This window comes from Neolamprologus multifasciatus, chromosome 6, assembly GCF_963576455.1.
Source record: "Neolamprologus multifasciatus chromosome 6, fNeoMul1.2, whole genome shotgun sequence".
NCBI classification, from domain to species: Eukaryota; Metazoa; Chordata; class Actinopteri; order Cichliformes; family Cichlidae; genus Neolamprologus; species Neolamprologus multifasciatus.
Genome location: NC_140444.1, coordinates 24,546,261 through 24,573,127, shown reverse-complemented (window position 1 = coordinate 24,573,127; position 26,867 = coordinate 24,546,261). Strand labels below are relative to the sequence as shown.

Below are 26,867 nucleotides of genomic sequence, written 5' to 3'. Positions count from 1 at the left end.
AGGGCTGGTGTGCTGCAATACCACATCTGACTGAGCTCAAGGTCCATCTGTGGTGTTAAAGTTTAGACATGGTCCTCAATGTGTGGCCAATAAGGGGGTGAATTGTTGGACGAGGCACCGTCTCCTGCACTGCGAGGAAAATGGATGTGGAGAAGGGTCACAGACGTTCCCGGGGTATGAGCACCCTGGAAATATGTCTGATATTTATCTTCGTAGCAATGACCGGCGCCTGCATCGGCCTTGTGGTCATCTACTTCGTTGACAAAGCCAACTCAGAAACAGAAACAGAAGGTGAGTGTTTACACCCGCTGAAACACACCATGCTCCCTTTTAATATCAGCATTTCCCTGAGGTGCTTCAAAACGAGAAGCGATATTTTGCTGAGGATTTTCTCAAACCTCTTATATACTTGATTATGTTCTTCTAAAATAAAAATCATAAATCTTTTTTTTTAACTTAGTCCTCATTTATGATGTAAATTCCAACATTTTTTAGGCAAATTTTGATATTCACAAGTTTGGTGTGCTGACCATGAACGTGTGTGAATGACACATGTTGCATCTCGTAGCTCTTTCTAGAAAACCTCGTGGAGATTTTGCAGAGATTGCTGATACATAATAAAATATCTTTATTGCTGGTAAATAACTGGTCAATGATTGTTCAGTTGTTGATTTGAACAAAGCCAGTATACAGAGACATGCCAAAGTGAATGTACTGAGCTAAAATTCTCAACGCATCTAAAATATCTGAAATAATTCTTGCAAAGTACAAAATTAACCAACATGCATCATCATAATAATGATTTGATTGCATCTGCAGTCTGAACTGATTTCTATATAGCACTTTCCTGCTTGGGCATTCTGCACCTACGTGCTTTCTACCCAACATTGCTTCTCTAACAAACACACTGAGAGCAACTCAAGGTTCTGTATTTGCCTAAAGATACTTCAGCTACTTCACAGGCAGACGTCACCCATTGGGTTTGGACTAATGCTGTTTTTGGAATTTCCTTTTAGGGTACAGCTACATTCAATTTTTAGCCAATAATAGCTAGCTTGGTTAGCTAGCTGCATTCATAAATTTCATGGGCACAATGTAAGAGATGCACATATCATCTAAACACAACAGACTGTACCATACAACAAACCATGAGGTTAGTCAGAAAATCCATTAAGATGCTCCAAAATACTTTAACCCCACACAAACACACACACACACAAACCTGTGAATCAACACAGCCAGGCCTCTAACTCCAGTATATAAGTAGATGACTTATAAGAAAAAAAATTCACCCTACTCAGAGTTGTTATAAGTATCCATAGAGACCAAAACTGTTTTTATACCAGGCTGTAAATATATATTTTTAATTCTAAAAAGTCAGACATTTTAAAATGATAGACTAACTCAAGAATCGGGGCAATCGTGGCTCAAGAGTTGGGAGTTCGCCTTGTAATCGAAAGGTTGCCGGTTCGAGCCCCGGCTCCGACAGTCTCGGTCGTTGTGTCCTTGGGCAAGACACTTCACCCGTTGCCTACCAGTGGTGGTCAGAGGGCCTGGTGGCGCCAGTGTCCGGCAGCCTCGTCTCTGTCAGTGCGCCCCAGGGTGGCTGTGGCTACAATGTAGCTTGCCATCAAGCTACATTGATGACTGGATGTGTAAAGTGCTTTGGGGTCCTTAGGGACTAGTAAAGCACTATACAAATACAGGCCATTTACCATTTACAAGAAGCACAGAGAGGAAGTGGAGCTCCAAACACTTTGGTGTTGGCTTAATTTTTCAACTCTGGAAGTTGCACCTTGGCCCAGACTGAAAAGTATCTCAGCAGCTATTATATTATAAACTATAAAAATATTATTACTAAAGTTTTTTCCCCTTTTTTATATAAACATGCATATAAAACATTTTAAAGCCATTAAATTATTTGTTTTTTACAAATACCTTAAGAACTAATGTCAGGCTCAACTGTACTGAAGCGTAAACATGCAAACAGAGTAAAACCTTCAGCTGTGACCAAGTTAACATGCTGAGATCAGCATTTAGGGCAAAGTACAGTCTCACAGTGCACTCTTAGACTGGAGGGCTGGCTGTAAGACTTCCACAGCCTTTTCTGTAGCAAATACCGGAGCAGGAAACAGACTCAAGGCAACAGAAAATGTAAGACCAGTGCTAATAAATTGCTGTTATGAAAATAAAGGTAAGAAAAGCCTACATGAGTTTTTGCTGATGTGAAAAAGTAAACAAGTCATGCAATGGTTTTTTACAGGGGCTTTTACTTTCTGATCCCTAAGAAATTAAGCCACACACAAGAAAAGGTGCACAAACAGGAGCTCTCGGTATCGCAAAATGACTGTTTAATTTTATTGCATGCATCATCACCACTGCAGCGGTCCTTACTATAATACCATCCACAGACACCATCTCCTCTATTTTTTCAGAGCTCCAGTTTAGCAAAACAATCATTCATTCTGGCCTTAAGCGTGAAAAAAGAAATTCAATAGATGAAAATGGCTGCTTTGTGAAAGCAGACACATTTAAGCTGACTTGTTTTGTCTTTGGAGAATGAACCCTGAATTGTTTGTTGCCTGAGAGGCGTAAAGTGGTGATTATCAGCAGAAACAAATGGATTCTTACGTTACTCATCAGTTGGTGCTTCGCTCCTGAAAAACAGCTGTCAAATAAGTGTGCTGCACGTTTGACTATTTGATCAGGAATTACTGTATGATTATTATTATTTTCCCCTGGTCTTCATCACTTTAACAAATACGTAAATCTCATGAAAAAACTCTGTTACAGATTAGTTTTTCTTTTGCACCACAGAAAAAAAGACGCTGTGACCGAAGCTTCTCTGGCAACATGCACAACACACAACACTGTGGATGCCACAGTGTCATCAATGCTGTCACCAAGGCTTCGACTTTAAAATCACATGCCTTTATAGTGTTTTTTAATAAAAAGAAATTCAAGTGTTTAAGTGTTTGCGCGATCATAAATGGTCATGCCTTTACTGACAACACACTTCAGTCAGCGTGTTGCAAAAATGACTGTCAAATTAAACCCAGCCCGACTGCATACTATACGACATATCATTTTATTTAGAACCAAATACCTGAAAAATAACTTATTCCAGTCCACCTCAGTCATCAAAACACAGAGACGATGACACTAACATACAAATTTGACACATAACAAAACCCTATACAAACTATTAAGCTGAGCAAAAAATTAACTGAACCTGTTTAATCTAAAGGAGGATTGAATAAAGAAACGGGATTCAGAGTCAAGAAGTGAAAAACCCAAATCCCTAGGTATAAACCCCACAGTCTTTAAGGAAGGATAATTGGTTTAGCAGGTTCCTGGTTTGCACTGGGTATAAGAGCGCAGCAATCAGCTGTCGCAGTCAGCTCAAAGGCTCCTAATGCTGCAATCTACAAATGAATCCAGGAGCTACAGAGTGCACAGGAAGAGCGTTTTTTTGTTATTGTACAGTGACTGTTGTTGTGATTTGCCTCCATATGAATAAAAATGAAGTGAATAGAATTGAACGGTGTTTTGTTAATTGATGAAGGGTGGCTGTATTTCAAATGGAGATCATATTGCCATGATTTTAAAAAAAAAAAAAAAAAGATGGCTGAGCTTAACCATCTGATGTATTTCCAGGGCTGACCTTAGGGTGTGGGGCTCCTCAAGAGCTGTCTGGAGAGTTGGGCACCTTCACCAGCTCAAACTACCCCAGCAGCTACGACAGTGGCCAAAGCTGTGCTTGGCACATCACCGTGGACCCTGAGAAGGTGACGAGAATCATCATCAGAGCGCTTCTGATCTTCAGCCTCTCTTTAAATTATATCACCAGAAAGTAAAATTAGAAAGAAAATTTAATTATGCATTAAGAAAAGTTGAAAAACAAAGAAGCTGTAAACAAACTCCAACAAGAGTTTATATCTAAAAATTTTAATCAATCTTAACAGCTGTAATCCTTTTCATTTACACATTCAAGAAATTACAGTGGCTTATTATGATCAGGTTCAAGCAAAGCAGAGGTGAGTTTTCTCTGTAATAGTGGCTCAGAAGACTCCACAACGCTTCTCTTGAGATGATTTCACGGCTGGTCTTGGTTTTGTAACTCCATCCATAAAAAGGTTTTATCAGAAGTTTTTTTTTTTTTTTAATTAATTATTATAGTATAAAGGGAAACAATTTCCAGGCTTCTAAGTGTCTGAAATGATTTTCCTGTGAACAACAGTTTCAGCACAGTCACATTATCTCTCTTTTTAGTTCAGATCAAAACCATTTACTCGTGTCTCTATTTCACAGTCTTTCACGGTGCTTCTGTCTGCTGTCTGATCAGCAGAGTTTGTCACATTACTGTTATGGAAACTGTCTTATGTGGGGCCAAGCAGTAGAGGACAGCTGGGATGAGTGCGGTGGCAGCGGTGTGGACAGATGGCTGCCTTGTCTCCTTCATTCTCCTCAGCTTTCCTTCTCAGACCCAGAGGACAAAACAAATCTTTGATCCTTCTTTCTCTGGCAGCACGGCTGCCCTCCTGCATGCCCGACACAGTGGCTGTTATCTATATGCATCTCTATTTCTCTGTATTTGAACACATAAGCGAACATAAAACCCTGCTCTCGCACGCGTGCACACATGCACAGTCAGAATTCACACCGAGCTCTCACGCTCGCCTATCTCTTCAGCAGCGCCTTCTCAGTTTCAAAAAAGAAAGATGAAACACTTCTGCGTGTTTGTGTTGCAGGTGATCCATTTGTGGTTTGAGGAGTTTGCCTTGGAGGACACCCAGCTCTGCACAGCAGACTTTATCACACTGCAAGACTCAGTGGGAATCATCGGTAAATATCACACATAAATTCCAGCCTTCCGGCAGGGTGGGGCATAGGAAATTATTTTTAAAAGATTGTGTTCAGTTTCTGGACAGATGGGCATCTGCCCTTTCAAGGCTAAGGGTTTCATCTCTCCACGGGCAGACTCAGCTAGTGAGCTACACACGGTCACGCTGGTTCAGTGCACATTACTCTGCACTAACTCCAACACTGTTTTTAACCACACAGCAGAGTTTATTAGGAAGGAATAATATCATGAACTTGGATTTGGTGTTGCCAGACTAGGGCACAGATTTAAAGAATGGGACTATATTTGGGAAATTAGGTGGACAGGTTGAGTTGAGTTCAGGCAGGAGTCTCTGTGGACTGTGATGTTTGCAGATGACATTGTGATCTGCAGTAAGTCCAGGAAGCAGGTGGAAGAGAGGAAGTGCGCACTGGAGAGACATAAGCACGACTGAATACATGTGTATGAATGAGAAGGAGACAGGAGGAGCTGCCGGGCAGGAGGAAAGAGGGAAACTCACAGGGTTTTTGAGACAGTTGTGAGACAAAGGAGGATGCTAGGTGTGTCTCGGCTGAGATGGAGGCCTCCCTAAAGGGAGCAGCTGAAAGACAAAGAAGAAGTGAAGTAAAAGTGTAAAGTCAAATATATTTGGCCTTAGGGGAAATTCTGTATTTCATATATATATATTGACTTTAAAAAAAGTAAAATACATGAAAAAAGATAAAACCTGATGAGGCTGCTAATTGTAAAACCATTTCATCATACAAAGAGTTCAAAGAGGTCTGTAAATGCCACCTCTGTGAAAAAGGGAGATAAGCATATCAAGTGAAAGCACTCAGAGATAAGTGCCACGGATAATTTGATCTGATAATCAAACTCTGGCACTTCTAAACTTGCTAAATGCAACACTGAAAATATTCCAAAACATGATTAATTTGCAAACTACAATTTGTCAAGAAAAAATATGAAAAAATATAGAAATAAAATGCAAAGCTTATTCAAATCAGTGTCCATTGTTCTACTGTAAGTCTTTAACACTACAATAAAGCCCTCATTTATTACACACATATTACATAACATAACATTTGTTGTGATAAACTGATGCGAATTAAACAGCTTTAAGTTCAGTTCAGTTCAGTTTATTTCAAACATGTGCCTTCACAATCATTACAGAATATCATTCTATTATTTGTTTGAAAAGGAGTAGGCAGTATATACTTATTTGTCCCTACCCCCTCAAGTCATTCTAATCTGACATCATAATTGTTAATAAGTGCTATTTGCACCTCCCTCTGACACATGCATGTAAAAGACTTTTGATCACTCCAACACGGCACATAAAAGAGACACTCGGACTGAAAGCAATGACTTACCCCTTTTGTGGTCATTCAGGTTTTTTCCCCTTTTTTGTTCACTGTGTGGTCTTGTTGTGCTTGTTTGTGATCATTGTAACTTTAGAGCTGTCTATTACCCCTATAATGAACCAGCTACATCTTATCTGTGATATTTATAGGTAAATACTGTGGCTACAATAAACCGAACCCAGTGGTGTCGCTGACAAACCAGCTGACGGTCTACTTTGACACCAATGACAGAAAAACAGACCGAGGATTCAAGGCTCATTACAAAGCTGTGGCTCCACAGCTCACATCAGGTAAGACTATAAGAAATTACTTCATCGAGGAAATAAGCCTGACATAACGTTGGATCTCTGTCTTACGTTACACGATTGACCTGGAAGGGGAATGTTGTAGGGATGGGTGCAAGGTGAGACGAGGGGTAATAGATGGTCAATCAAAACTGGGGTGGGTAGGTGGAGGGGTGAGCTGTGGGTATCCTTGCGCTATCTGTGGAAATGAAGTGCCCTTCATCCCTGCTGCCAGAAATAGCCGGAGCCGGCGGCTTTCTCCAAGGTGATCAGGGGAATCTGATGACGCCTGGCTTCCCAGAGCAAAACTACCCGAACGGAGCGCTATACCAGGTAGAGCCACACACATGAACTAAAACATGCAAACACCAGCTCAGATCCAACAGCATTTCATTAAGACTGGAATTATACATCTGAATACTACTACTACTACTACTACTACTACTACTACTACTAATAATAATAATAATAATAATAATAATAATGATAATAATTTAATTTATATTGTACCATTAAAAACAGTTAAAAATCTAATGCATCGTCACAGGACAAGACAGGAAACAAGCAACCCATAAAAAAACTGTATGAAGAGATAAAAATGAAACTATATAAGGTGAAGTAATACTGACAGCAGAAGGATATAAAACTGGGAAATAAGAGCAATTAGAAATGAGAAAACAGGCCAATTAAAAGCAAATATAACAATCATCAACATATATGAATCATCTGAGGAAGCACCAATGACCCTTATGTCAGTTATGGCCGCTGTATCATACTGCAGTATGATACAGCGGCCATAACTGACATTTCTATATCAGATTTCAATTTCCATGCACAGCTGAAGGAGGTTGGTCGTAATAAACCCACTTAGATAATTAGCCGGATTAGCATAAAGAAAAAACAAACGAGCCACCCTGCCCGTCTCCAAGGCTCAAAAACACACGTCTAAAATTCAGTAATTAACGTGTTTGTCGGTTTTGTTTGATCCGCACACAAAAAGGAATCTGAAAAATAAAAGTTAACATCATTAGAGAGCTGCTGGAGCAATTACCCAGTAAGTAAGCAGCCAAGCTCCAGCGATTTCCTAAAGCACTGTATCTGACTTTCAAATGCAGTTACAGTGTTCAGATCCAGTGGCAGCGTAAACACAGCTAATTCAGGAAAATTAAAAAGAGCCTCATGCACGTTTGTATGTGCAGAGATTTAGTTGTTTACACACATCTACAAAAATATCTCATTTAGGATATTAAACTGATGTGACCAGATAAGCAACAGAGGTAAACATCTTTAAAACTTTAAAGTCAGACTAATAGGAGGCTTTGAGTTTAACATTTAAACAAGGCAAGTGGTTCCACTTGGTTTCAGTGTAAAGCTGAGCTAATTGTCTCTTGCAATAAGAATAGTATGTAAGTAATTGCAAATAGTAAAAATGTGCTCTTACTGCTTCCTATAAATGCCACTAATGTCTGAAACTGTTGTCTGTTTGAATAGATTTAGATATAGGATATAGGTTATGCCTAATTTTGAACATCATTTATGGGCTTTTTGTTTAAAATCTAATCAAAAATAAATCTAATTGCCAAAAGTGGATTGGTAAAGATATATACTCCTAAATATCCTAAATATCTCATATAACATTGACGACAGTGATGTATTAGCATAGACGAGCCTAGACGTTTCCGATTCTCACCCAGATGGCGTTTGTGGTTCTGATCCTTCATTAATGCATCTAAATAAATCAGAGTGTATTCGGATGTGCGGCTTTGCATGCTGGGTTTGGATGTGGAGTCACATGGCATTATTTGGCTGTCACCATGATTTCATCTGGCTGAGCTTGAGCTCGACAGATCACCGTCTGTCCAAACAAGAGCAGAGTCGGTGAGAGAATTATTTATGAGTTACAGTAGCCTATGTCGAAACCCAAGACTAGTAGAAGGAGAACATGAGGAGTGATGCAGATGGCTGCGCTGTGCATTACTGAAACTACATCAAAATAATTTTAAAGGGCAAATATTAAGCCTTTTGTCATTTTCCATTAGTTGAAATGATGGATGCTCATATTAAATATGGTCAGTGTTTAAAAGAATAATGTCAGTGTATTTGCAAGTAAAGCTAGTGTTTCAGACTGCTCTGAACACACTAAACACACTACTTCACACAGTTATTTCTACTCTTGGGCCTGCTGATGTCAATAAGAGGGGATTTCCTTAACATGGTCCTTTCAGGGTCCACCTAAACCTGTTTGCAAGGGGCAGCCAATCAGAATGCAGTTGGCTTAAATGGGGAGTAGTTAAAGTGTCTTGTTTGCAACAGAGTAAATGGTGAAAAGCTACTGTACTATAGTCCAAGAATGATAAATGTGGAGTTGGAAATTAGCATAATAGTCTCTCTTTAAATCCATAGCAGACACAGCGTTTCACACTCTTGCGTTTGCTCTTTGAATCAGTGGAGAATCACAGTGCCTGAAGGTGAAACGGTCCGACTGACATTCACCTCTTTTGACCTGGTCCCTGAAGCCTGTGGAGACTTTGTTCAGGTCTATGATTACAACCGGGCCAGCCCTCAGTTAGCAGGTAAGCATGGCACAAATTACAAACAAAATCCACAGTTCTTCTTTACATACCAAACTGTTTTCACTCATCAGTAGAGTTTACATCAAAGCTGGATATGTGACTAAGAGGAAAACGGGATGTGTTAAAATGTCAGAATAGACTGTGGGCTTTGTTCAACATTAACAATGTCAACTTTGTAGGGCCATGAATAAAAGATGAGCTCAATTAAAAGTTTGAGAAGCTGTACAATGGGCCAAGTTTCTCGAGTCTATTTTAATCTTAATGAATTTAAATCTGTCTCCATCTGACTTCTCAAGCAACACGTAGCAGCTACCATTGTCAAAGCTGAAATGTGGGAATGCTGTTGTTCTTACACAAGGCTGCGTAAGTGTCTATCGCTTTGTCACAGACGTGTAATCCATCACAGGTAAATTATGTGGCGGAACCATGCCGAAGCCGCTGGAAATCAGCAGCAACATGATGGTGGTCCGCTTCAAATCTGACAACAGTCTGGCTTCAAAAGGATTCAGTGCAACGTACACAAAGTCCAGCCTTCCTCCTGTTGTCACCACCACCACGACCGCACGCCCCACACAAACCTTTCCACCTGCCACAACTTCAGGTAAGCACCTTCTCCAAAGCCTGAACCCCCCCCCCCCCCCCCCCCCCCCCCCCCCGTTCATGGGGCAGTTGTGCATTAAAGCAAACTGATTATACTGAATTGACAATAAGCGGTGCTCAAAAATGACAGATTTTAACATTAGCAAAACAAGAAGGAAGTATTACCAAGTCCTGGTTTCGCTACAGGACCTGGTGGCCCAGTAATCCTTGATGGACGTAAAGGAGTTCTTCAGTCATCAGGTTTCCCAAATCCATATCCTGCCCATTTAAATAATTCCTGGGAGATATCTGTGTCCAAAGGATTCATGGTTAAGCTACAGATTACTGACTTGGCCATCACAGGACAGACTGGAATGTGCAAGGAGGACAAACTGATCATCTCAGACAAATACAGCACTCTAGGTGAGCCATTACTTCTATTTTGTTCTTGCATTGTCTTGGTTGACTACATGCTGCATGCTTTTTTTTTTTTGTTTGCAATTTAGCTCGGTTGACCTGTGAGAGAAGCACATGAATGTGAGGCCGTTGGCTTGTGTTTATTGCAGACGCTCTGCTGCGTCTGTAAATCTGTTGATTAGGAGTTGTGTCGCACAGAGCACAGCAAACTATAAATTACCTCTCATTATTCACTTCAGGGGCTGCAGTGAGGCTGATACAGCTTTATCTATTGCTCAGTACTCAAGGACTAAAGCACTGAGATGCACTCTTTCCGTGAAACACTCACAGATAAGCAAATGGTGTTTTAGTGGGGCATACTTTTAGATTAGGGCATATGTTTCTGTGCACAAAACACAAAGGAAAAATAACAATTAGAAATATGACAAAAGTCCTTGTGTTCTTTACGCCCAAAAGCAGGATGTTGTGAAAGATTCATTAACTTCTAAAATAATTTCAACGAGGACTGTATCAAAATACTGTTTTTTGACTGTGCTTCAGCATTTCACTTTCTTGCTATTTTCTAATGGTCACAAATTAGTATAATTTGTATATTAGTATATTTATGTTTAAGTGTCCAACACAGCTGATTCAAATGGCTAAATGACCTCCTCATCATGTCCTGAAGTTCCCCAGAGGCTTGGTAACAAACTAATCATGCAATTCAGGTGTGTTGACCCAGGGTGATAGAGGAGAACAGCCTCCTTCCCTCAGCCAGCACACTGAAGATGGGTCGTGGATGGGTTTTCCAGCATGACAATGACCCAAATCAGATCGCCAAGGCAACAAAGGAGTGGCTAAAGAAGAAGCACATTAAGGACATGGAGTCGTCTACCCAGAGCTCAGTCCTATAGAAATTCTTGTGTTAACAAGTGGCAGTCAAGAAAGCTAAAGGATTTAGAACAGAGATGTTTGAAAACCTGGTGAAAGATTACAATAAATGCCTTACCACTGTGCTTGTCAACAAGGATTATTCAACCTCACAGGAGTGAGTCATGTTGTGCTTGGGATTCAAATAATTCCACTCAATGACACGCAAATCAATTAATAACTTTTGGTTATTCTGTCTCCCTTCATAAAAATGAAATTACAATCAAAAGTAGAGACTTTTCGTTTGTTTATAAGTGAGTAATGTCACTAATTCAGCAGGGGATCAAATAATTATTTTTCTCACTGTAAAGTTCTCCAAATTCTGATCAGCTCATGTAGTCTATATGAAGTACCTTTGGTTTAAGGATAAAGTGTCTAGTGTGAATTGTTCATAAGTCATCGTGCTCACAATATGTATCTATGGAGTTGCAGAGTAATTAACACAACGTCCTCTACACCATGCATCATGTTAGCGGCACATCATGCGGTCCTGAGATTTTCATTCACAGCCATCAGTAGGGTTGTTAGAGAATAATCTCAAACAGATGCTTTGTTGATTGCAAAGGTCAGAGAAAAACAACACAACAGGTTTGAGGTAATAAAAAGACTGAAAGCTCATCAGTGGACTACAGAAGCATACGACAGCGGAAGGTAAGAAAAACATTGCCAGGCTTGAATAGTTTATTTCTGCTGTGATATTCAGCTGGTGGTGTCAGATTTTCATCCTGAATTATGTCATGAGTTCAAGCTCGTGGTGATATACTCTTGGCACACTTCTTCCCTCATTGACCATGCCTCTGTATGACCACTGTATATGGATCTATTAATAACACGCCGTCTCACAAAGCACATACCATCTTGGACTGGATTCTTGCATGCGATTCACTTGACTCAGATGGCCTCCGCAGTCACTAGCTGAGCAACAGCAAGTGCATGGTTCTGTCATGTCAATATGGCAGTCCATATTATATTTAGTGAGGGTGGGAAAACAAGTCTCCCCCTCCATCTCACTCAGCACTGGGGCGCCTCAGGGCTGTGTTTTAAGCCCCCTGCTGTAATCACTGTACACTTATGCCTGTGTAGCCACATCAGACACCACCTCCATTGTCAAGTTTGCTGACAACACTGTTGTTGTGGGCCTGATCTCCAACAACATCGAGACGGCCTACCTGGAGGAGATTAGGAACCTGGAGACCTGGTGCCAGGAGAATAACCTCCTCCTAAACGTCAGCAAGACTAAGGAGCTGATCGTGGACTTCACTACAAAGCAGGCGAGGAATTACAAGCCCCTCATTATCAGTGGCACACCAGTGGAGAGAGTGGACAGTTTCCGATACCTGGGTGTCCACATCACTCAGGACCTGTCACGGTCCTGTCACATCAACACCCTGGATAAGAAAGCCCGTCAGCGTCTCTTCTTCATCAGAAGACTTAGAGACTTCCATCTGCCACTGAAGGTGCTCAAGAACTTCTACTTCTGCACCATCGAGAGCGTCCTGACGGGAAACATCTGCACCTGGTTTGGGAACAGCACCAAGCAGGACAGACGAGATCTGCAAAGAGTGGTGCGCTCAGCCGAACGCATCATTCAATCAGAGCTCCCTGACTTGCTGTCCATCTACACCAAGCGGTGCAAGACCAAAGCTAGGAAGATTATGATGGACGTCTCCCATCCCAACAATGGACTCTTCTCACTGTTGAGGTCTGGGAAGCGCTTCCGCTCCCTTAAGGCCAAAACAGAGAGAATGAGGAGGAGCTTCTTCCCCCAGGCTATTCGGGCCCTGAACCAGGTGTAGGACTGGACACTCCCACACACATCACATCACCACACGCATTCTGGTTTTTCTTCATGCACACTTCCTATAATTTATAATCTCTTTCTGCTATTTGCACATTTTTTACTGTAAATTTCTAAGTTAAATCTGTAAATTTTGTATAACCTGTAAATTTGTAAATTTGTAATTTGTAAATTTAATGGTTGGGCATTGCATTGCACAGCTACAAGCATTTCACCTCATGTGATACTGTGTATGGTTGTGTGTGTGATAAATAAAATTTGAATTTGAATTTGTCCTGTAATCCAAGTCAGATGTTCCTAATAATGTGGCATGTGTATCTGCCAATATGTATGCTGATTTTTTGAACTTAGTGAAGGGTTCGTCTTAATTTGCAACATGTTTTACTCATTAGAAGCTGATGTTACTGTCTCTCTCTCTTCTGCTTTGTTTCATTCTCTCATACCTTCCCTTTTTCGTCTGTCCTTCCTCTCGCTGATCCAGGTACACACTGTGGTTACATCCTTCCCCCAGTGGTGGTCAGCGCCAGTGACACGATATCTGTGACCTTCCAGTCTGACAGTCGCCTCACAGACCGCGGATTCTCTGCCAAGTGGGAGGCTGTGTACCCTGAGGATATCACAGGTACTGAGCGCTGATGAACACACTCGCAGGAGTGCAAAACACACACACACACACACACACACACACACAAATACACAGGAGCACCTCCACACCTGAGGCACATAATGCTGTAGCAGTACAGCACCTCATTAAGACAGAACATAAAATCCTTCCTCCTCTGTCACATATTTACAGTGGATATAAAAAGTCTACACTCCCCTGTAAAAATGCCAGGCTTTTGTTATTAAAAATAAATCGTGTCAAGGATTTTTTACACCTTCAGTGTGATCCATAACCCATAAAATTCCATTCAAAAACACATTTATACCTTTTAATCTGTTTAAACTTACAATAGCCTGGTTGCATAAACATTCACAAAGTTAATTAATGCTTGCTTGAAGCACCTCTTGCTTTTTGGGTAGGCGTCTATCACCATGATACATCGCAACTTGGCAATATTTGCCCCCACTCCAAATCTGTCCAAGTACATAAAAGCACATAAAATAAAATATTTTTTGTGTTTACACTCAGTCTTTCAAATAGATGCAAGTAAAACACAGAAAATAAATAAAATCAAACACTAGCGGTCCTGTTGCTCTATTTTCACCTGGAAAGCAGGAGTGAGGTAGGCGGAGGTTTACCCTGGTGCAGGTGTGCCGCAGCGGTCAGTTGAAGAATCCACGAGTTTCTCTGTGAATTTCCCATTAAGTCGTTGCGCACTCGGAGCTTGTTTAGGGTTTTTTTCAGTGTAAAAAGAAGCTTTCTTCCCATGCACAACGGACGCTAATGTTTTTGTCACTTTTTATGGAATCAAACTCAAAGTAAGGTCAGTACTTCCACGGTTTAAACACTCATACTCTCTCCCGCACTCGATATATGATCCATTGTTGATCTGCACACAGCTGTTGCCACGAACGTCGCACTCGCTTACGTCACTGTCATGAGACATTCTCGCAAAAAAATCATGGTTTTAGTAACGCAGCGTTCCTACGGGAAAGTAACAGTAATCTAATTACCGTTTTTGCAATAGTAATCCCTTACTTTACTCGTTACTTGAAAAAAGTATATGCCCCTCTCTGATACTTAATGCAACGGAGTAAATAGCCAGTTACTATGCTAGCCAGTTACTAGTACTATTCAGTACTATGTTTCATAGTAGGCTCTCATGCAGTTTTCTATCATTTCCCCTGTCTGTTTCAGAAATCCTGGGTTGTGGCTTTTCTTCAAAGGAGGAAACCGGAGTTATCAAGTCCCAGGACTGGCCCATGAATTACAAGGCCAACACCGAGTGCATGTGGAACATCAAGGTGCCTTTGGGAAAAAAAATCACGCTGACATTCACCCATTTTGACCTCGAAGCAAAAGATGCCCTAACGTCCAAATGCTATGATAACATAATGGTCTATGACATCAATGGTCTGACTTCTGCACTGATTCAAAGCTATGGTAAGCAGGTTTTTACAGGTGCCAATGTCTGTTCCCCAAATAATTTGTACCTGCAGAGCAAAAGTAACTGAAAGTCCTGCTTCAGTTAATTGAAGAAGCTTTTTTGTGTCACTTTGGAACTGTGGACAAACGTTTTTTGTCATCAATCCTTTCAGGTCAGTTTTGTGGAACTACGCTGCCTGATCCCATCCAGACAAACGGCAATAGGCTGCTGATTCGTTTCCATACAGACTTGCTTACTGAAGCTAAAGGTTTCAGGGCCTATTGGACAACAAACCCCAGCCTGCCTGCTCCAACTGAGCCACCTGTTCAGCCCAATCCCTGGGACAACATCATCATAGGTGGAGTATCTGCTCCAGCCCCACACCGTTTATTACAAGCACCTAGACTGCATAGGTGAAGCTGCATCGATCCACACTTTTCTACGAAAAGAAATCGACTGATCTGTGTTGAACTCATAAACAATCTGTTTATTCCCATCAGTTATACAAGGCCTGTTGTGGTGCACTGTTTTAGATTTCCAGTTCGCTAGGTTCAGGTTCACATTTGTTCCCTGTAGCATTAGACGGCTCAAAGGTCTTTCAATAGAATATAGTGTCGACTGTGTGCGCAAAGAAGCATTTCTTTGCTAATAAATTAGCAATGACAACCTTAAAAGGCAGTAATATATCAGATGTCACATTGTCAGCGTGTCACACTGAATCCGAGTAGCAAAACAATAAATTAGTGCGCTGCATTTAACATCGCTGTTAAACACTGCTGCAAGTACTGAAACAGTCAGGCAGCATTAGGGACAGTGGAGCTCTGCACAGATTGAAATAAATGACCTGCAATTTGTCACAGCACGGCTTCAATACCTGCAACTATTTTATAAAATCGATCACTCTGTTTAGTATTTCTTAATCTTAACTAACACACTTTCAGCTGGGCAGTAGTTCCCACTAGCCAATTAAAGTGACCCCCAGAGTTTCGCACAGCTGTTGCACAGACACATTTCACGCATTCATCTGATTCATGATTTCTACTTATTCTTTCTTCACACCCCCTTTACTGTCTCCCAGATGTGCAGTACAGCAAGGTGATTTGATGTGCCGACTTTCCCTACTAACTTGCCGGTTGTCACCTGATTTCCATTTTTCAATTGCCAATGAGCCCCAGGTGGCGCAGGGCCCTGCCAAACCGATAGCTGAAAATTGTTTTATAGATGGGCTCCACTGTCTAGGAGATTTTACTCATTCAGGCTCTTGCAGGGTCGCCCTGTGAATAGAGTGACGCAAGTAAAATGAGTACAAAGGAAGAAAATGTGTGATAAGAGTGACTGGGACAGTTTAGTGGGAAGTCTGTAGATTAATAAATTTATATCTTCACGCATGTCCATGTTGTGACATCAATTAGCTGAATTTTGCCACAGGAGCATGGTATTATTTTTGAATGAAGATAAAGACATTGCAGTATGTGTGCATATTACTAAAAGCCAGAATCATTAGGACACAGTTTAAACCTGATACAACTGGAAAATTATTTAAAAAAAACACAAGTCTGTTAGCTGCTGATACGTGCCGTCTATTCAGGCTTTATTTACACGGGCACAGATTTGTTTGTGTAGCCCGTACAGTGCACAAACAAATCATTTCTCGAGAGACTCTGTACATGTGGGTGTTTGCCTTTCCAGACTGGCCAAGCACATGTGGGAAACCAGCCATTCCTCCTGCTGTTGTGTCACGTATTGTGAATGGAGAGCCAGCCACACCGCACTCCTGGCCCTGGCAAGTGTCCATGCAGGTGAGAATCTCCATGTGCCAGTGAGGAAAATTCACAGAAAGATGAAAACAAACGGCATCGAAAAGCCTCACGAGTACATAACCTGTGCAGTCACAGTTTCCTCACAATATGATATCAGTGTCCTTTTCTGTATCCTGTATTAATTTTCTGATTGACTGTACAGATCTGAACCCAATGCTGTTCATCACATTTAATCATCATCATCATCCTGTTTAGTGAGTTTCTTCTCTGCTTGTTTCAGGTCTGGCCGACCAGTCAGCCAGAACCCACATTCTCCCATACCTGCGGTGGTACTCTTATTCATAAGAACTGGGTACTTACAGCAGCTCACTGCTTTATAAGGTACATGTTCAGTTTCCTCATCAATAAATATATGTACTATTTCTAGTAATGTGTTCCAAAAAAAAAAAAAAAAAAAAGTTTTTCAAGTCTTTCAGTTACAAAGAAATGACATTTAAGTCATTAAATGTTTTCCTAAACTTTCTAGAAGCCCATTTGTGTAATCTCAGGAGGCAGTTATCAGTGTGTGTGTGTGTGTGTGTGTGTGTGTGTGTGTGTGTGTGTGTGTGTGTGTGTGTGCACTGTTACCTCGGGCTTATTACAGTGTGGGAACAATGCCTTGTTAGAAATGCCTCAACGCTTTGGCTAATAGGCTACAGTGTTCTTTAGAAATAGAGGTGCTGGTGCACCATGGAGCCTTTCGAGTATACATATATATGATAGATACATTTTTGTGGAACTAGAAATCCCACAATCCAAACAGATACAGCTTTATGTCACGCAGTCCACTGACAGGTACAGTGTAAAGCATTAGCATTAGTTCATCTGCTCATTTCCCACCTAGATACGCTGATGAGCTGGAGCGTTGGCGCATGTGCCTCGGCAAACACAACTTGACCTACACGGAGCCGAGTGAGCGATGCTTCGGCATATCTGGTATCTATCGCCACGAGGGCTTCAAATACCCCACGGTGCCCTCGGTGGAGTTTGACATTGCCTTGGTCAGACTGGATGGAGAGGTGACACCCACTGATGAGATATCATTTGCTTGCCTTCCATCTGAAGAGGAAGGCCTACCTGAGGGAAAGAAGTGCTACGCCACCGGCTGGGGAGATGAAACTGGTGCTGTTTTTGTCTTGTCATGTTCATTAGCAGCCTCTGATAAAATAATTGAAGCCTGATGTTTCAGAGCTGTGTTAAAGTGATGTTTATTTACAAAGAATTAGAACTGCATCACCTCAGAATTGTATATTTAGCATGCCCTCTGCTGGATTTAATGTGTAAATGCCTCTTTTTTAATGTTCCAGCGTCAATCTCGAGGCTTCTGTAACAATTGAAATGGCTCCGTGTGTTTATCAGGTGATTCAATTAACCCTAAAGCTGCAGAAGCGCTCAACCAGGTCGCCTTGCCTGTGGTGCCTTATGACACCTGTAACAGGATGGATTACTGGTGGTTCCAGGTCAAGACCTCCATGATCTGCTGTGGTTATACCCTGCCTGATGAGCTCAAGTCTGTTTGTCAGGTAAAAGAAGAACTATAAGAGGAGCTATATTGCGGCTATAAATTTTTTTATTTTATTTTTTTTTCGCCTGTCCCATTTGGTTCTTTAGCCGTCAGAATTGTTGTCTGAAGACCAACAAGGATACCCAATGGATTCATTTTGCCAAATGGATCATCATGGCATTGCCGTATTGGTCCATTTGATCGACCTTTGTTTTTATTATTTATTTTATTTTCAGTTGTTACAGACGGGACAGACATGAGTGAGGGATAGGAAAGGGAGAAAGAAAGAGGAAGGAAAAGAAAAACAGAAGGGGAGAGGGACAGTGAGAAAGGGGGGAAGAAAAAATATCTCCGGGATCACCTGTTGAGAGAAAAAGAATAGAAAACAAGCAAAAAAAACAAAACAAAGCAACATACTATACACAACACCATCGCATTAATCTAGCTAAGTGTAAACAGCAGTAAATACTAAATATTGAATGTTGTTGTGCAGCACGCAGGACAGACAGCGCACAATGTGCTTTGAAGTAGCAGCCAAGAAAGGTGTGATTTAAGTCTACGAACAGTGAACACCCGTGTGCACACCTGTGTGGATCGGCGCGCTTGCATTCAAATGGTTTCCCCATGTAATGGTCTGCTAGAGGATGTAGAGAGCCATAGCCCTGTCCCCCAGGGCATGAAGCAGGCATGGAGGAGATCCAGGCCCCAGACATCCAGAGGCCCCAGAGTGCAAGAGCCCAAGGAGGACCACCGGAGGGGCATCCGTGCCACCTTCATGGGAAGGGCTGAGGATCCCCAGACGAGGGGTCACCCAGTAGCCACTGGGCAGAAGCTAGAGGGGGCTGCACCGGCGTGCCCGCCGGCTCCGCCGGCAGCCAGCTGTGCCCGAGTGAACCGAGCCACAGGCACAGAGGCCGGAGGCCCGAGGGCCCCCCGCGCCCCGGAAGAGGCCTGACCGAGCAGCAGGCGCCAGGCCCCGCCAAGTAGCCACCGGGAGTGAGCTGGCACATGACCTGAGCGCCCAGCCCCGGACACCAAGAACCAACAATGCACCGACCCCTGAGGGCATCAGTCACCGGCAGGGAGTGTGGTGAGGGGAGATAGGCCTCCACACTTTGGAGGGCCTGGGAGTTCCCAGAGAGGTGGAGTCTAAGACCCGACCTGACATATAGACACAGACAAACAGGCACACACAGACACAGACATGCATTCCCACCCTCATGCACACATATACAAACACTCAGCACTCACCCAACGTAGGAATAAACGTAAATGGACATGTACACACAATCACACTCCCCAAACATACTCTATACCCTGGGTCCAGGTATCCTCGCCCCCAGAGGTGGAAACGGCACCCAGACCCAAGAGATGTTACCCTTCCCTCCGGGGTGGAGGCAAGCAGACCGCCCCAGGCTCCGCAGCAGCAGGGAGGCCAATCGGACAGCCAGCATCTCTTCCCAGCCCCCCCGCCCCGATGGCTAGCAGAGAACGTTATAAACGGCTATAAATTGAGGTTTATCTTAACAGTAAACTGGTCTGGTCGGATAACGCTTAATTTCTGTACAAGAAGGGCTAAAGAGTCCATCTGCTGGGCAGGCTGATGTCTTTTGGTCAGCATTGCTGGTGAGATGGCAGCACAGAGAGAAACTGGAAACTACTTAATGGACTGGGGAAGAGGGCCAGCTCTTTGCAGTTCAGTCCCCTAGACTCCATAGATGAGGTGGGTGAGAGGAGGATGTTAGCCAAGCTAATGTCCATTACAGACAACACCTCTCACCTCTCAACATCCTCTCACTCAGGATAAATAATTTTGGATTTAACTACTCTTGGTAGTGTGGTTTTGATTTCACTTTCCCTTCTGACTCTTGTCAGGTTCTAACAGGTGAATTTCCCCAGTGTGGGACTAAATAAAGTTATCTAATCTAATCTTTTAAAAGAACAACAAAACCACCTTAGTGTTTTAATGTTCTGACTCTTGACAGGGGGATTCAGGGGGACCCCTGGTTTGCCAGGATAAAATTGGCGATCCTTGGGAAGTTCATGGCATAACTAGCTTTGGCCCTATTGGATGCATTATGAATAAGAAGCCTTCTGTGTTCACCCGCTCTTCTGCCTACATCCCATGGATAACAAATGTCATCCGCCGAGACCTCTACAATGAGCACAGTATGAATCCAGCTCTTTAAACATACTTCGTTTCTCCACTGTGACAATATGTGACAAAGTCAAAGCGTAATGCCAGTTTTCTCTCTCTGTCTTCTCTATGTAGCATCAGGCTGTGGGGGACCAAAGGAGTTGACTGGTACTGGTGGCACTCTGTCCTCTATGGGTTACCCTGGCACCTACAGCAACACAGCCCAGTGCCAGTGGAATATTCAAGTGCCTGAAGGCAAATTGGTTCACCTCCATTTCCACAGTTTCTCTCTGGAGGAGAGTGATTTGTGCCTAAATGACAAAGTCAGACTCTCAGACAAAACAGGAAGTCTGGGTATGTGAGGATCTGCCTTCTTTCCTTGTTAGACACCAGCGCAGACATTTCAGCACAGTCAGTGCAGCCTCTTGTTGTTGTGACACAATGACAGTGATGTAACCAATCATTATAATTTCTAAAGTTTGATCATTTGTGATGTCAGGATAAAACCTAAAATTTGTCAGGCTAAAAAAAATGAACATCTGCATAGCGTGAATGGCAACCAGAAGCCCAAAGTAGACAAATAAATCTCTACACAAGTAAAAAAAAAATACCTACAGACCAGTAACAAATAAAAGAAAAACCTTTGACCCCCACAAGGAGCTTTCACTTCCAGTTATATAACCACCATGTGCCAAAGAATATGGCATTAAACAGACTGGTACAGGCACCTTATTGAGATAGAATATATACTCAAATAACCCTTTTTTACTGTGCGGTAAAGTGCCATTAATCAGTTTGCCAGGCATAGCACTGAACAGATAGTGGTGTCACATGTGATCAGCCCTAAATGTCTCAAACACATATCTGCAGTTTGGGGGGAATTTTTATTATGAAATGAACTCCTAGGACAGAGCTTTTAACACATTTTCATATTACCTCAGGTACCCACTGCAGTCACGTGCCTCCTGCAGACATGGTGAGTGATGGGAATACGCTTCACATCAGTTTCTCCTCCAACGACAAAGTGGTTGACTCAGGCTTCACTGCCACCTGGAGGGCAGTGGACCCTACAGAAGGTAAGATAACATAAGACTGCGAGGGAAAATGTAAAAATGTAAAGCATTAAATATCTAATTTTCATAATATTTTTAAATCTTCTCCTTTCCTCTTTTCAAACTCTATTCCCTTCCCTCCTGTTTCTTCTTGTTGTACTTCAGTTCCATGTGGAGGGACTTTCAGCAGTGATCAGGGTGAAATTACTTCTCCTAACTGGCCTAATGACTACCAAGCCCAGACTGTCTGCACGTGGCGCATCAACGTTCCTTCATCAAGAAGTATTCATGTAGCCTTCACTCACTTTGAGCTGCAAGCTGTAAACCTGTTAGGAAATTGTGTGGACTATGTGGAGGTCATCAATGGTGAAACGATGGCATCACTCGGTGGGTCTCCGAACTTTAAATACCGTCCACAATTTATGTCTCAGGTCACATAACGCACAATGGTGGAAAACTATGATTCATTCTCCTCTATTCTGCAGGTCGATTCTGCGGCTTTGCCCCTCCACCCCTCATCAACATCCCTAGTAACACAGTCGTCATCCGCTTCCTTAGTAACGGAGCCAGCCAAGAGAAGGGTTTCCGTGGTTACTGGACTACTGACACCAGTATCTTCCCAACTCTACCACCTCTCCCTAGTAATCCATGGGACAACATCACCATCAGTGAGTGTAGACATACACTGTAAAAAACTGCTATAAAGATACTTTAAAGGTACAGTCAGCCATAGTTTTTTAGGTTATTTAATTAAAAAAAACTACTTTACTCATAGATTTACATTTATTAGTCTGTAATTGCATTTTGCAACAATTAATGCATTGTCATAAATTTTGAATTTATCATTAAAAATACATAGAGTGTTAATTGGTTTGTGGAAGCTACCATGTTGCTCCGCCATCTTGAATATAACGGCCGAGACAGATCGTCTTTAAAGCTAATGTCGTATATGTATAGAGTTAGATACTAGCCACATAGTAATACACCACAGTCAGAGAAGAAAGGAACTTGTAGCCCTTTATGTGAAATGGAGGCAAATTTTATTTATATCTTAAGATATGAAGGATCTGAGAATGGGCCCTCTTCACCAAAGAAGAAAAAAAACACTAAGGAAAGACATATTACCAGCTACTTAATAAAATGTCCTCCTAATATCAAGGCTCATCTCCTAAACTGAAGTCAAGGCTCTAACACCTGAATTGTGCATAAACATGCTTATTTTTTCTTGATGTTATTGCAATTATTTATTGTCAGCAGATTAGACATGCAGCAGTCTCTGGACAGCCAACAAGAGCCAGCTAGACAACAGCTAGTTATAAGCTAACATTATACCAGCTAATGTTAGGCTTGAGTATCTTGAGTTTCACTTTCTTATTTATTTATATCAGACTCTTTTCACAAAGTTTGACAAACAGATATGGATTGAATGGCAGCCACTGTAGCTAGGATTATGCACTTGAATTGAGAGTTTTTGCATCCTGTAATGTTACATTTGTGATGTTCTTTGCAAATACAGGTGAATTCAGTAATTACTGATACTGAACCTACTGAAAATTTCTTCCCAATTTATTTGTGTATTTGGTGCAAATATAAATGAACACAAATGTTTCAAGTTCAAATTTTAAATCACTAATTTACAAGTTGTAATTTCAGTTTACAGACTAAACATTGTGGTGTTAAGGTTTAGACCTGCAAGGTTTGGCATCACTTTGAATGAGCTGTCAATCACATCTGCCTAGTTCACCTTCAGAGTGGTTGTTGGTCCAATGTTGAAAACAGCAGCAGTTTTATGCCTGTCTGGCACAAGGAGTAGGAATTGTGACACAGCTGATATCCTTTCATAGTTCACCAAAATACAGAGACTGACACAAGCCTCTGGGTGTTGGGGCATGCAGTTATATTTCACAGGTAAAAACAGTATAATGGTAACCAAGCTGACAGTATTACACTGTATTGCTTAAATTTACTGTATCTATCTACTGTATCTATCTTTTACTGTAAGAAAAACTGATGTTGTAGTTTAAAGAAGCTATGCTGCTGGGGTTTTTTTCTCATTTATTCTTTACTTAAAATATATTTACTGTATGACTGGTATAGATATTATAATAAATGGTGCACTTTCTTTTCCCAGTCTGGCCAGAAAATTGTGGAAACCCAGAGGTGAAACCTAGCACAGCCACTGTGAGAGTTGTAAATGGTGTAGAGGCAATCCCCCACTCCTGGCCCTGGCAAGTCTCTATGCAGGTACTGTCAGCTCCCGTTCTGCATGACAGTCAGTGACAGAGCAGATCTTTTCTTCTATAAATATTCATGTCTCTCTTTTTAGGCTTCACCGTTCTCTCCTATACCTTATATGCATGGCTGTGGAGGCTCTTTGATTCATGAAGAATGGATCCTGACTGCTGCTCACTGTTTCATGTTGTAAGATATAACTACAAAACTATTTAAATTATAGGAATTTAAATAGCACACAGTTTTTGAAAGTGATTATACCTGATAAATCTGAAGTTACAATTCATCAAATGAAAGTGTAAAGAAATGGGAGATATCACCTGAATCTGTATCTTCCCTCAGCTTTAAAGCTCTCGTTATGAGTTTAACCTTTACATACAGTTATGTGAGCTTTTTCTTACAAAAGCTAAAGTTAGGAACTAGCTGGAGTAATCAGTACGGATCAATGACTGTAGAAATCAGACGAAACTGTAGAGACCTTTTAGATTCAATCATTAGTAAAGTCAGCAAAAGCTAAAAGAGAAGCTGAAGAAAAAATAAAAACCTGTTCTGTCTCCTTCACATTTATCTTTCACTTGATTTCCAGCCCACTGAATGTACCCTCCTTCTGGCGCATGTGCCTGGGGAAACACCACATGAACTCCTCCATGGACATTCCCTCAGCTGAGGAATGCTACAAGGTGGATAACATCATTCGCCACAAAGGATTTGTCTATGAGCAGGATCCCAATGACATCACCAACGACATAGCCCTGGTTCACTTGGCCAAACCTGTCAATATGATAAGAGAGATCAGCCCCATCTGCTTGCCGAAACCCGGGGTTGTGATGCCTGCTGGGACGCCGTGCTTTGTCACCGGCTGGGGAGACGAGAAGGGTAAAAACAGTCATGCATTTCGAACCCTCCTTCGGTCTGTACTTGTACTATAAAATTAGGAACATCCTGTCTCAGTGATGCTGAGAAACTAGTCATAAAAAACACAACAGAAAGAAAAGAAAGAAATAACAACTTTCAATTGTCCAATTACTTTTGAGCCTCTGAAAATACGGGACAACTTATAAAAGTGGCTGTAGTTCATAAACAGTTAAAGCAATACTTTTGTTAAACCCCTGGAATTAAAGCTGAACGTTTACACTTCAATTACATCTTGATTGTTTGATTTTAAATGCACACTGATAGTCTAAAAAAGCCAATACTACACTAAATTGAGTCTCTGCCCAGAAACGACAGGCTGGATCAGTGACCCTGAGCTATTTATACTTATGCTGCTATAGGCTCAGGCTGCTGAGGACTTCCTATTTAATTTCCAATCCCCACTATTACTGCATGTGATTAACTGTTGTCTACTTTCTTCTGTATTCATTTTTTTATGATGTTTGTTGTTCCTAGTCTCTGTAGGATCCTGTTTCCTCATTCTATCTTCCTCATTACTGCCTCCCTGAGCCTGGTTCAGCTGGAGGTCCCCTGCTGTTAAAACATGGGGGTACACACATAAAAAACCCACTTTTTGGCATCCCGCAGTAGTGATGACTTTAGATTTAGTGATACAATATGTAAAACAAAATTATTAGTGTAAACATGTTTGTGTTATTTTCTGAAATTTCTATGATGTAAATATTAAAATTTTTTCTTCTTATATTTAGGTAACCTGTTCCCCAAAGTGGCCGAAAAGCTTAATCAGGCAGCGCTGCCTGTTATCGACTTCGAAACCTGCAGTAAGCCTGCTTACTGGTGGGACACCCTCAGGCCCTCCATGATCTGTGCCGGCTACGAGTCCCCAGATGAGCTCAAGTCAGCCTGTCAGGTTTGATGACACATTTAGAAAAGAGTATTTGCTTGAATTAAGGATGCACTGACGTTTGGACAATATATCGATGCATCCATCATCTAAGTGGACAGACTGAAAGTTGTTAGGAGACGATGAGACTGTTGTTCATTGTTTAAATTCCTTCCGAGTTATTTAAAAACATTACGTAAGTGTGCCGGCCTCTCTTCGTCTTTTATGCAGCTCCCTGAAAACGGTTTTGTTTGCGGTCATTCAGCCTTGATCTCAATGGCTGCTGTCCAGTTTGCAGGCGTAATTAGACAGAAGAACACAGAAACATTATTCGCCAGCGTTAATTAGCAGCTGCTAGAAATGCAGCAATGTGTAAAATGGGATGTTTTACATTTTAGGAGCTTCATAAAGCATAATTCTGACATTTGCCTAATGAATACTTTGTCAGGCTGTTAATAAAGACTGACTTTTACAAATTCAAGGTCACGGAGACGATTTACAGCAGCTGCCAAAATCTAATGTTCTGCAGTGCATCATAAGTAGATCTTTGCTGATTTCTTTGTCCCGCTGTCTCCTGGTAGGGTGACTCCGGCGGTCCCCTCGCCTGCACAGCTGCCGCTGCTGCTGGAGGAACAAATACAACCTGGGAGGTGCACGGCATTGTCAGCTTTGGAGCTCAGGGCTGCATCAGAGACAAGAAACCATCAGTGTTTACCCGCGTTTCCGCCTTCAGTGACTGGATCGACAGCAACATCAAGAAGTATATTTATGAAAGCGGAAAAGCTTTGTAAAGCTGACATCTTTAGGTAGAGATTATTCCATGTTTATATTTTTTTTTTCTCTTTAAAACCCCCTGAATGTAACAAATGCTGACCAGCAGCACCAACCTACAAGGTTGCCTTGTGTCCCGTAAAATAATTTAGTAAATACCATATTGTTTGTACGTTTCTACATATTAAACACTGCTGAACATTTTAAGAAAATTATATTTAAGCAAATATTTGTAAAATAATTTGTAAAATAATGAATAAATATATCATGTATAAATAAAAAATACATATCTATAAAGCTTTACTGTTTCCTTTTACTTTATAGTTCTGTGTTCAAAATGAATACTTTAACACTAATAAAAAGTGTGGTGTGAAAAAAAATCAAGGTTAAAAACAATTAATGGTCATTTTATATAACTTAATTTGCCAGCCACTGTCTTGTTGTGTTTTAATGTCTCTCTGACCAGCTGTTTATCTGTTTTATTCAGTCCACAACCATACGTAAAAAAAGAAGGACATCAAAGAACAAAAAAATAAAAGGTTGGTTTAAATCTTAGATGCTGCAAATAATAGACCTTTACAAAAATCACCATTGGTCTGATAAAACTACATGAGGCTCTGAAGCCGTTTCCTGTTTTTGCGTGCACTTTAAAACAGCGTCGAGTAAAGCATTACTTCATTTCTCTTCCAGTCACTGATTAGCTCTGTTCTCTGGTAGATGAATGTTGCAGCACATATTTGAAGTTTTGGGGGTTTAACCCCCCTTGATCACATGACCAGGCCTCTGAGCCAATGAAAA

General features: G+C 41.4%; 1 protein-coding gene across 1 annotated transcript in view; it reads left to right on the top strand.

The window, feature by feature from the left end:
- Nucleotides 1–26,867, top strand: part of LOC146517078 (ovochymase-2) — a 27,746-nt gene extending 879 nt beyond the window's left edge. The window contains exons 1-25 of the mRNA XM_085162337.1: nucleotides 1–291; nucleotides 3,658–3,788; nucleotides 4,752–4,845; nucleotides 6,357–6,497; nucleotides 6,727–6,824; nucleotides 8,938–9,064; nucleotides 9,471–9,665; nucleotides 9,851–10,066; nucleotides 13,249–13,389; nucleotides 14,569–14,814; nucleotides 14,970–15,155; nucleotides 16,487–16,596; nucleotides 16,838–16,938; nucleotides 17,441–17,718; nucleotides 17,956–18,119; nucleotides 20,086–20,269; nucleotides 20,373–20,591; nucleotides 21,179–21,313; nucleotides 21,455–21,676; nucleotides 21,775–21,957; nucleotides 23,421–23,533; nucleotides 23,616–23,710; nucleotides 24,108–24,397; nucleotides 25,165–25,325; nucleotides 25,880–26,867. The exon at nucleotides 1–291 is cut by the window's left edge and continues 879 nt beyond it. Coding sequence (XP_085018463.1) covers nucleotides 141–291; nucleotides 3,658–3,788; nucleotides 4,752–4,845; nucleotides 6,357–6,497; nucleotides 6,727–6,824; nucleotides 8,938–9,064; nucleotides 9,471–9,665; nucleotides 9,851–10,066; nucleotides 13,249–13,389; nucleotides 14,569–14,814; nucleotides 14,970–15,155; nucleotides 16,487–16,596; nucleotides 16,838–16,938; nucleotides 17,441–17,718; nucleotides 17,956–18,119; nucleotides 20,086–20,269; nucleotides 20,373–20,591; nucleotides 21,179–21,313; nucleotides 21,455–21,676; nucleotides 21,775–21,957; nucleotides 23,421–23,533; nucleotides 23,616–23,710; nucleotides 24,108–24,397; nucleotides 25,165–25,325; nucleotides 25,880–26,089 — 4,191 coding nt within the window. The 5' untranslated portion in view covers nucleotides 1–140 and the 3' untranslated portion in view covers nucleotides 26,090–26,867. The remainder of the gene's footprint in view (nucleotides 292–3,657; nucleotides 3,789–4,751; nucleotides 4,846–6,356; nucleotides 6,498–6,726; nucleotides 6,825–8,937; nucleotides 9,065–9,470; nucleotides 9,666–9,850; nucleotides 10,067–13,248; nucleotides 13,390–14,568; nucleotides 14,815–14,969; nucleotides 15,156–16,486; nucleotides 16,597–16,837; nucleotides 16,939–17,440; nucleotides 17,719–17,955; nucleotides 18,120–20,085; nucleotides 20,270–20,372; nucleotides 20,592–21,178; nucleotides 21,314–21,454; nucleotides 21,677–21,774; nucleotides 21,958–23,420; nucleotides 23,534–23,615; nucleotides 23,711–24,107; nucleotides 24,398–25,164; nucleotides 25,326–25,879) is intronic.